At 39.4% G+C, this 11,391-nt stretch overlaps 1 protein-coding gene across 1 annotated transcript in view; it reads right to left on the reverse strand.

The window, feature by feature from the left end:
* Positions 1-473: 473 nt before the first annotated feature.
* Positions 474-11,391, reverse strand: part of BROX (BRO1 domain and CAAX motif containing) — a 16,685-nt gene continuing 5,767 nt past the window's right edge. The window contains exons 7-13 of the mRNA XM_009333667.1: positions 11,113-11,218; positions 10,474-10,563; positions 9,580-9,665; positions 8,169-8,250; positions 6,951-7,101; positions 5,347-5,506; positions 474-4,850 (exon numbers count right to left, since the gene is read on the reverse strand). Of these exons, the coding sequence (XP_009331942.1) occupies positions 4,764-4,850; positions 5,347-5,506; positions 6,951-7,101; positions 8,169-8,250; positions 9,580-9,665; positions 10,474-10,563; positions 11,113-11,218 (762 nt within the window). The 3' untranslated portion in view covers positions 474-4,763. The remainder of the gene's footprint in view (positions 4,851-5,346; positions 5,507-6,950; positions 7,102-8,168; positions 8,251-9,579; positions 9,666-10,473; positions 10,564-11,112; positions 11,219-11,391) is intronic.

Consider the following 11,391-nt stretch of genomic DNA (forward strand, 5'->3'; position numbering starts at 1 on the left):
ACTAAAAATTGAAAGAGCCAACCATGCCTCTGAAAATGAAAAACCCTGTTTCCCACAAATCTACTTGCCACCTGCTGGCAACGTAGAGAAGTGGCCAGCAATCTGCACTTCCCAAATAACCCCTCCACATAGTATATAGAACATCCTACAAGTCACAGACCTTTGCAAGCACTAGGATTTTATACAGGCATACGAAATCATACCGAATTACTTTCTTTTTTAACATAAGTTTGGAAATTCCACCTCCTCTCTTCCTGCCCCATGACGTGAAGTGCTTCATGGTAGCTACTACTTCCATATGCACCCAATTCACGTAACTATCTTGCTCATTTAAGTCCTCCTTTGGCATACTGCAAAGATAAAGTATTCTTCGTAATTATTACATCTGCTTTGAATTGGAGAAAGTAACATTCAAGATAGAGTCTTTTTCTTGCTACTATACTTAAAATTTTAAATGATCAAACAAAACCTGATACATTAAGATTGTTTATTTTAAATGGTATTCAGACACTCGTGGTTATATACAAATTTTCAAACTATGAAGCTTAAGATTGCGTGGTGACTGTCTTCACAAAATAAGGCTGCTCGGTCAGTCTCATCAGAGCTGATTCCACTGAAGTTTGATTATTCGGAGTACAGGATGGCTTCAAGAAGGTTGTAATCCATGAAGGCACCAACACCAAAGGAGGTAGGCCTTCCTATATAAAAAAGCTGATCAAGGGCCCCCTCAGTTACCACGTGACATTTGTTGAATTTGAGAGCATCACCAGCGGGGAAAGATCTGAGCAAATCCAATGGTTGTTGTGGAAAGGCCATTATGCTGCACTCAGAATCTGGAGACAGGTACCCACTACAGGGGCTTTTCCATGCCAGTCATACTCGCTGTGCTTTATTCCTCACTCAACTGGGCCAGTTAGGGGGGAAAAAAAGGAAAAAAAAACCCCAACAAACCAGTATTTATGTTAATGCTGAAACTTCATTTTAGATACTAGGCGCAGGGATGGGACGAAACGTATCATCCCGCAGCCAACAGACAGAAACTTCATTTCTCTGAATTGACATGGAAAGCAGATGAATTACTGCCTGCTCTCATGTTCCCCCAATACTAAAGGTAGAGATATGCTTCATGAGTTTATTTTATACACAGACAATTAAAAATACATTTTAGCAATGTTTCCCATAAAAATCTTATCAATAGCACAGTACTGAAATCAGTGCAACAAAATTAAAATGACAGGAAGGAGTATTTACAACCATATTGTATTGTACCGAAATGGCAAGATCAGAAATTTCTAAAGTGCAAAGTTGGCTATATTCTACACAGATACAGGGATCTGCTTTCTTGCTTATACTATGAACCAATACCGTCATTACAGATGCACCACATATTCATGCTGAACATCTAAGCGACCAAACATCATCCTTAGGCTGACAGGCAAAACTCTACCGAATCCAGTGGGAGGCAGACATCAGCATCCAAGGGCCAAATTTAGTCCCTCCGTTCTAGGAGTGTCACATGCTGGATGGAGATTAACTACTGTAAACCCAGGAACACGAAACATGGAGGAAGTGTATTTAAATACATGGAGGAAGGTATTTAAACAGAAATCTTACAAAGAGCTTAATGGTTTGTGTTATAGTAGATTAAAGACAATCACTGCATTTTTAAAAGCACAAAATAGAGGGCCCAGCACTCTGTATTTTATTTTGCTGCAGTTTCATCCTAGTTCAGACTGGGCACAAATTTTTACAGACTATTTACACCAACAAGATCTGCAGGTTTGGCCATGAGAGCCTCTAAAACCCGAGAGAGGCCACAAAAACAGGCTCTTGCAGCATTAGAGTATTAAAAAGTCACCATTCAAAATACCTCATTCTTAGAAATTACTAAAGGAAATCATAATAGAAGGAACGTGGCTGCTAGGTTTCCAGATTAACTGAAACTCCCAGTCAATTCACCCATGTTCTTACGCATATTGGACAGTTAGTCTACATATTATTTACAACAATTCTGTCTACTACCCAACAAAACCAAAGAGAAAACTGCTCGTTGACTCACAGCTCTCTATACTTCGCAAACTAAACGGTCTCCAGTTTCTTATTTTTGGGCAAAACTATCCAATGTTTGCCATAGGATTTTAACTATGAGTAAACAAAGTTTGTCTTGAAAAGCAACACGTTAAGTGAATTAGTTTGTTCCATTAGTCTATTTTTAACCTACGACATCATATTTACTGAAACAGCTATGGCATAAGAGGTTACACAGCTAGGCTTAAGTAATGCCATAATCTGACACAATCCACTTAGTTATGCCCCAAACTATTTACAGTGAACTTGATTCAAACAAACCTCTTGGTTTGAGAAAGCATCAAAGAGTTAAGAATTGCAAGTCCATAAAATCATCTTTCTTAAGAAGTTGTTTGGGAATGATTTAGTCGTGATCTGTTCATTGTATTTTAAGATATCCATATACTGAAATACACCCATGGGCAAAAGCCTCATTGGAAATGAGTCCCAGCACCTACACGTGCATTAGTAAACAAGGGCAAGTCTGTGCCACAGTGTGCAGCAGATGGAAAGGAAAATGAGGGGAGGAGGGAAAATGGAATCTAGAAAGAAAATTAATTAGGTTGAGACATGTATGTACTAACACACACAGGCATCTGAGAAACAATGAGTAGCTGAAAAATCATGATTATGAAACTGAGATAACTGCATCTTGATCCTTAAAGGGGGCAAGCTAAGCAAATGTAGATGGCTACGCTGTAATAAGTTTTTAGGAGAATTAAAATCTGCATAGGCAACGTAGCTCCATGCTCCATTCTGGCAAAACCTAAGCTGGTCTTTTAATAATGCAAGAAGTCTAAAAAGTTAGCTGATCGAGTTATGAACAGATCTGAGTAACTTCATAAAACATACCCCAGGCCCCTGTGCAGCATCAGAAGAAATGGACCAATTTTAGATATAAATTCTTCTTGATACTTATTATCCTCTACCCACCTAAGCCCTTGCAGAACAGAAACTTCTTCCAAAGCAATTCAGCTGATATTACACTTTTTTTTTGTGCGCAGAACTGGCTGAAAGAAAAATCCATCACTGGAAGCAACGAGTTCTGCATTTGATTCGCCCACGACAGCCAACATTAAGATCCTCTTTGTCTTTTGCAGCAATGAATTCTGTAGTTTGGTCCAGTATCTCAGGAAGAGTCTCGAGTTTCCTATTAACCTCCTCAACAGCTTTTGTTCCACAGGTCTTCAAGGAGCTACACACCTGCCCTCTAAGCTAAGTTACTCTACGTCCCACGAAAGATTTCAAACAGAAGCACTGAATTACACCACAGTGGAAGATGAACCGATCCAAACAGTACAAAGTGAGGAAATGTGTTTACAGTATATGTCGTAAGTGCATATGCCATCATGTTTTGTTGAAACGGGAACATTTTCAGGCTGATCCGTTTCTTTCTCAGGTAAAGTGAAGTGCAGCAACTGGTACCCAGAGATTGCAAGGCCCTCACTTCAACACATGCATCATATTCTTTTGCATTTGCAGCAAATCAGAAAGCTATGTTTTTGTTGACACGGGTGTTTTGGAGTGCTCAGCACTAAAGAATGTTATCACATTTTCCACAGCAGGCAGAAATGGAAGAAGCAAGTTCTACAAAATACTTTCTTTCTCAGTTTTGACTGGGCTTGGCTTTTGGCAAGTTCTCTTCATAAGGAGCTGATTTCAGTGCAATACTGCAAAAGCTGAGAAATAGCACTGTTTACATATGGCATAAAGGAAATCTAGAGCTTGGTTTCCCAGTTGTGCCATCAGCTCTCCAGCTCATCTTTCCCCCCTGTTCTCCTAACAGCTTCTAATAGACACCACCCAGATGGAAACACAGCATCTTAGTTACCATTCCATTACCTGATGCATGACAACTTCACAAATGCAAATGGAGCTTTTCTAGCGCCAGGAGATTTTAACTGGCTGCAGCTTTCAAACTTACCAAATCTTTCAAGATTCAAAAACTTGAACGAATGACATTGTGATGCATTACTTCTAAGCACTTTCATATTACTCGCTGCATCACTTTCACATACACTTTGATATTAAAGGATTTTAGTTTAAGGATAGACAAGCTAAAGTACCTTACTACAAATTCTGATACAAGAAACCTGATCTAGGAAAGGAAAGAACAGAGGCTAACTGTTTCAGAAGAATATAAATTGTGCTCCAGTTATGCAGAACTTAAGGTTTTCCAAGCTCTGTGAAAGTCCTGTGAAATAACATAGGGGTGTTACAAACCAAACCCAGATTTTCGTCGCTCACTACAATTAAGCGAATCGGAACGTGACAGGGTGTTAAGCCTGAATGACAAAACCTGAATAAATATGTGTTCATGCAAACTTTTGTTTGCAGAATTTGACATTATATAGCAAATAATTTAATGGAAAAATCCTCAAGTGTTACAATCATGATACTTCCTTTGCTATTTGTGGATAGAAACTAAACCCACAAAAAGAAACTCTCTAGAGGCACAATAGGAACATTTAAGCCCACTCATTCTATGATATCCCACTAAAACCAAAAATAAGTCAGATATAAATAAACTCCTAGAAATCCACCACATTCTCAAGCAAGATAGACACATACTAACAAAAGTAAATTAAATTAGTCTTCTAAATTAAAAAAGAAGAATCAGAAAAAGGGAGATCAGAACTAAAGCCCCAGAGTCCAATTAATACAGTTTTAAAGTGAATTCAAAGCACTTGTGGCACTTAAGAAATCTGGCATCCACTGTCTTTTTGAGGCTTTATATCTGGTTCCTTCAGAGGTTTTACTTCTTCATCTGGTTTTGGTTTAGCCTGCGAACAAGAAGAAAAAAAATTAAATACCACAAGTACAAACCACTGTGTCTGCACAGTATTTATGCGTGGCTAACTTTACATATTTTAACCTAACAGTCCCCTCTCTTTTCAAGGCTGAAGGCTTTGAGCGAGCCTCAAGCAAGGGGGGAAAGCCAAATATTCTCTATTTCAGCATCCTTAAATGAATCCTTTTATAAAAAAGAATCTTTCTATAGCATTCACTCCTGTAACATTTCAGCGTCTTATACACATTAAAGAACTTCCTCCTATTCAGGACTTAGAAAAAAATGACTCCTAACTTCCAGATGCTGACAGTGTGGCAGAGAGGTTGACTGACTTGCTTCCTTGCACAGCAGAAATGTGAGCTCGGGTGGTAGCCTTGTGTCCACGTCCCGCACTGAACTGGGGAGCATTACGGAAGAGCAAAACAGTAACTCTGTATTATACTCAGAATAAAGCTAACAGGAAAGAACAGTACATAAGATTATCTCACAGTGTCATCCTTTGGCCTCTTGGTGAGATCAAATGCCGCAAGCGTTTCAGGAGTCCAGTGTGCGTTCAAGGCAGGAAATTCAAAAGGAACAGGCTCTACTAAGCCATAGTTTGCTTTCAGTTCCAGCTGGGGAGCCTCTGCTGGCACCTTCTGAAAATAGCTGTAACAGAATACAGCAGTATATTTCAAACACAACGCACTATCTCTGCAAGTCTCGTTTGCAGTTCTAAAGAAAAACAACCTGGGTTTTTACAGTGGCAGTCATTGCTGCTCTCTTCCATTTCATTAAGGCACTGTCCAACATGCATTCTGTCAGCAAGATTCCCAAGAAAAAAAGCAATTCCTTCTCAGTATTCGTCCCCTAATAGCTAGGTGGGTTTTTCCCTACTTGATAACCATTATTCCCAGTGCTTCAATGAGAAGAGCACCTTTTGTCCAAAAAGGCCTTCAAAATCCAAATGAGGATTTAAAATACTTCCCCAGAAAGATGAAGAGGACAGTTCTTTTCCTAAATCAGTCTTAATGTGCCACAGTGCATAACAGCAACGACACTGCAACACCCACAAAGACTTGCTACAACACAAAGCCTGAACAAGGGTATAGATCTACCCTCGGCAAACCAACAAGAGCTGAAAACTGACAAATACTGACACACGCTACCTTACTTCCTGCGCTGCAGCAAAGCTCTGAGGCAGGCACATCTCCCAAAACAGTCACTGGTTATCTGGTTTCTCTTTCAAAGTTTGTTTCTAGAGGGACATGGATTTGTTGAAATCTCCTGTATGCTGTTGTTGTAAGCTATGACAAGGGTTATTGGAACCAAAACAGAGTAGAGAATTTCTTTTCCTATTTGCAGTTCAGCTTGATGTACTTGACAATCCTTGTTGTTTAGTCAATTCCCCTATTATGCAGGTCTTTAAGTATCATAAAAAGGGAAATAACAAACCTATTATGGAATACTAAATCATAAAAGGAGGGGAGGGGAGAAAGAAATGAGCAAAAGAATTCTAAAGCCAAACTAATCTTGCTATTTTAAACTGCTTCCAAACTCTTTCTGGAAGGGGCATTAACTAACAGAAAGCCCTATTCACAATGTTAATTATACTTTGACTGCTAAAGCTCCTAGCACCCTAAGCATATTCTTCACTGAAGGCATGACTGTGCTTTGACTTCCCTGCTAGCAAAGCAGAATCACCTCCCAGTCTTCTCCATTTCCCCTCTGTCCTCTTCTGCCTACTAGATCCCAGCAGCTGGGAAGAGGGCATTAGAGCAACACAGCAACCTCTGCAGGACTTCCTCTTGCGCAGAAGGAAAAGGAACAAAGTGGCTGAGGAATGAAGGAAGAAAACTACTTAACCACTCCAGCACGTCAGTCCAACCTACCCTGCCGAACTGGCATAGAAAACGGAGAGGGTGATATCACACACCCATAGCAAATCTGCTATGAGAAAATTAAAGAGAAATTTGCAATTCTGTAAATTACATGCCATGGCCGAAAGGAATATAAGAACTGGAGAGTAAAATTTACCATCCCATCTGAAAATAAAAGCAAATGACGTATTAACAGTTCATATAGACTACTGTACCAACCACGAATTACTTACATGAATCCATTCTCTCTCTGACATTTTTCTAGTGTGTTCTTAATCAAACTGCCTAATTTCCTAAAGAAGAGATGTCCAGAAGGTTTGGCAGTAGTCCCAGGCCCTTTGGTTTCTCCATATTCTTTGCACAATGCTTCAGCCTTGCCAAAAACTTTGCAAGAAAGAAATGTAATAAAAATCATTTACATGAGTCTATTAAATCATGGTTCTGATCTACAGCGCTTCGGTTTTAGGAGATACCAGAATCCATTCAGGCTTCTTGCTTCTTAGAAACAAAAATAAACTAGCTCAAAGGCAGCACTTCCAGCCAAGATTTACTGCAAAAGTGACTAGGAACAGAAAAAAAAAAAGATAGCTTTTTGGGAGGGAAGATGCAGGAAAGCATTCTTATGTGTGGGGCAAAATGCAACAGTAAGCCTAAGAACTGTGATGCATCGTAGGGAAAAAGAGTGCATATGAAGGTGTCCACACAGAGCTGGTGCCCAAAAATAAACAACACTTAATATGGAGTGGGAAAAGAAGCACTCTTCTCTGAACAGCAGGCACACTAAAAAACACAGTATTTGTTTTACTGCAAGTAATCCAACTTAGTTTGTTCTTAATAAATTCTTTTTATTTATTTTTAAAATTAGTATTAAAAGTTTCCAGTTTGATGATTTGAGCATTTTTTATATATTGCGGTAAAGTTATGCAGTGCAGGCCACTGGGGTAGCAATAGCTTTGAAGAGACAAGGATGGGCAGAAGACGCTGAACTACTGCAAACTTCCCTTAATGTACCTTTCAAATGAATAGAAATGAAGTAAGTTACTGAAACCTGTTTAAAAACAAACAAACAAGCAAACAAACAAACATCAGCTAGATGTACTATTTAATGTAAGACAGAGCAACCTCCAAAGCAGAAAAGGCTGCAGTAACTTAACATCCAGACCAGAAAATGTGATGACCAGACGATTGGTTCTTACACTGTGTTGCGGGCAGTTCAAAGCCAGTCTTTAACAGGCTGAGAAGTGAAGATGAAATTTTCTGCAGCACTGTTATGAAAGACAGTCTTTGCTTAAGACAAAAAAAGAATATACTGTCTCTATTCAAAAGTGTGCTGATTTTCACCAGGTGACAGATAAAATCTTAAGTTTATGGGAGACCAAATAAACACGATACAGCAAAATAAACAGGCACGTTATCATCAGACCCTGTAATCCAGTCTCAATCACACTTACATTTTTCCGATTCCTGCAGAGATCTGATTGCTTCCCCACATTTATCACTTGCCAGTAAAGTCTGACCATGGTAACAGTATGCCTAATGGGAGAGGACAAAACCATTACCAACATCACTGGGCACTTCCCGCACCAATTCACTTCTGCTCTTCCTTACCTCAGAGTTGCATCTCTTTGAAGCTGCCATTCTCTGCAGATAGCTGACAATTTGGGAATGCAAGTCAAAGCAGCATTCACTGAACAATGCAGTTCAACGCAAACACCGTGAGGTAGGTGTGAAGCAAGCTGTCTCAAGTCTAGCCAAGAGTAACTTTGAGCTCCATGAAGGCTGTTTTACCAAAAGCACTAGTATATAGTCTAGTTCAAACCTCTCTCTCTCTCTCACTGTATCGATATACAGCATTAAGCCCCATCACAGAATGAGGATGAACCCCAGTCAAGTTTACAAAGCAAAGACTCTAAAAACTAAAACTACCTGAACACTCAAAAACCAAATCTGCAACAAACATCACTGAATCCAGAAGAGATGAGGTATTCAGCTGCTTGAGATATTTTGCCATAGTCCAAATAACTTTTCCACCCCAAAAAGTCCCATTCCTTCACACTTATGTTTGAAGATAGTACCGTATTCCAGTGAGAACTGAATGGCCTCTTTTCTATTATCAGGAGTTGCTGAGTTTAAATGCTAAATACCATAGGTAAAGGAACAATCCCATGAACTAATGCCTACCTTGCATACCTTCCTTTAATGTCTGTTCTCACAGTATAGCAAGTGTTACCTAAATCTACCATTGCCCATATTACACAAATTAAAAAAAAAAAAAAAGTAACACAGCTCTGACAATCCCTCACCTCTCAAACTTGCTAGTAAGGCAAGCAGCTTTTAGCTACAGTTTTAATGTAAGAGAACAACAATGGTGTTAACTGCTTAGTTTGGGCCTTTTTTACAGTATGAAAGAGCCAGATTACAGGCTGTGGCAGGCTACAAGACATAAACAGCAAATTGAGCAGCTGACGATCCCAAGAGTGCCACTGCATTTGCTAAGAGATCAGTCACACAAAAAGGGACAGCACTTGGAATGGTACCTAACATTACTTGATGCAGTTTCATTCAGGGCCTTCACAAAGATGATCAGCTCGGAATTATGCCTAGAATGAGATTGCGATGCAGATAATGGAAGACAAGTATTATGCTCAACCTGAACTGCTTCACTTAATGATACATGATCACAATAAATTCCACACCGCAGTAATTTCACTTGGCTCAATAAAAACACTTCAAATGCTATTGACACTGCACAGTCTCTCTTCACAGCATGGAAAGAAGGTCAAGGCAAGACTTAGCCCCCATTCCCTATCCAGCCCTTAGACAACATTAAAAACTGTGACTGATGTCAACCGAAGTACTTACGTAGGCCATATAGAAACACGTCTTCAAGTTTAAGTACTTCCTCCATTTACCTGCATAGGCTGGATCCAAACTGGATAATGTTTGATCTGTGAACACATACGTAAAGTTATTCTTTAAGACATTTCCAAAAAGAAAAATTCCACACATACTCAAAGACCAGAATTCTTAAACTTAGCAGTAGATCTCAACTATAAAGCAGCCAGAAACAAGTGACATAAATTACTCCTGCAAAGGCACAGAGAAACTATGAGAAAAAAGAAAAATATGCAGTCTATTGAGCTATCATGCAGTTGTCCCTAGAATCCCTGAAACTGCTGTCCACTAGGTTTGGAAGGCTAACTTCCCTAAGTATTTTTAGGCAGAATTTCAAAGCTTGTTCCTAGTTTAATTTCAAGTAGTGACCTATGAAAGCCTACGCATGTTACAATATTTCATCTCTTATATTGACTCCCGTATTTTTGCACTTTTCCCACTTGCCTCAGCAAGCCCACAGATCGGCTTACTCATCTGGAAGGATGTACATAATTAACCCGCTACACACTTTACGGTCTGCATCATAATCTGCTACCCAAAGGCAGTTGAAACACACTCCATTTACATCAAGCCATTTGTTTGCTGCTATTACATATTCTCAAGACATTACTCTGTCTTCTGTCTCCCCTCACTAACATTTCCTACCATTACCTACAGAAAAAGATTCCTACAAAAACAAAAAGCCTTATCAAAATATATCTGTTACAGTGGTAACTGAAGCCTTACATGCACTAAATAGAAGCTAAATACACAAAGCATATCCACTGAGAAACAGTATTAATATTGCAATTGATGTGTGGGTGAAGTACATCTGCTGGCAAGAATGCATAAACCAGGTCACTAAGGATACAAGACACTTACCAGCTTTTTGGTAGAAGTTAGCCGTTTCATAAGCAAGAGCAGCTATTAGCCCTGGATTGTGTTTCAGCTCGATAGCCCGAGCAATTGTCACTGAAAAAAAATTCCACACAGCAGCATTAAATTTTAATTGAAAATATCACATCAAATCAGCAGAGACATTTAGCATTTTAAAACCCCTGCATGAGCAGGAAACAAGTATTGTGCGGTCAAGCAAACTGCAGAATAAAGACAGATTGTTTCTTGGACAGAATGATTCCAAATTAATAGAAAAGCTGAAGGAAGGTTAGTCTGAAGACTAGCTAGTAAACAGAAACTGCAAATATTTTAAAGTAAAGGAACTGGAATTTATGGTAGGCAAGCATGGTGGTGAAGAGACTGCATGAAAGAAAAAAAGAAGAGGGGAGGAATGTCACATACAAGTTCTTCCAAAGTGGTTAAATTTGTAATATCAGACTGATTTTTGGCATTTTCCTCCTATAATTGTAACGTAAGTTTCTTTAAAAGCAACCCGCCCCACTAAGCCACAGTACTTCAGAATCAAAAACTAGCATTGCTGCCAAGCAGACTTCATGAGATATCAAAGAAACCCACAGAGACTGTCATTTCCCACCCCCAACAAACATGTATATTTGAAGATACCTTCTTGAGCTTCAGCTTGGCACTGTATGATGTAGGAGTCTATAAGTCGAGCCTCTAAATCTCTTCCCTTTTCTACAGGTGTAATCAATTTTGGAATATGACTTTCCTAAGTACAAAGCAAGTCTCAAAGTTAGTTTAGGCTTAATACCACTGCTGCCAACGCAAAGCAAGTCCTCTGTTCCTAAGCGGATGGGACGCTGAGTGAAGGTCCCAAGACGGCTAGCTGCACTCCTGCATGTGCTACTGGGCAGACAGACTGATAAGTCTTCCACTGCCATT

The sequence above is a fragment of the Pygoscelis adeliae genome, unplaced genomic scaffold (genome assembly GCF_000699105.1).
Source record: "Pygoscelis adeliae isolate BGI_AS28 unplaced genomic scaffold, ASM69910v1 Scaffold1, whole genome shotgun sequence".
NCBI lineage: Eukaryota > Metazoa > Chordata > Aves > Sphenisciformes > Spheniscidae > Pygoscelis > Pygoscelis adeliae.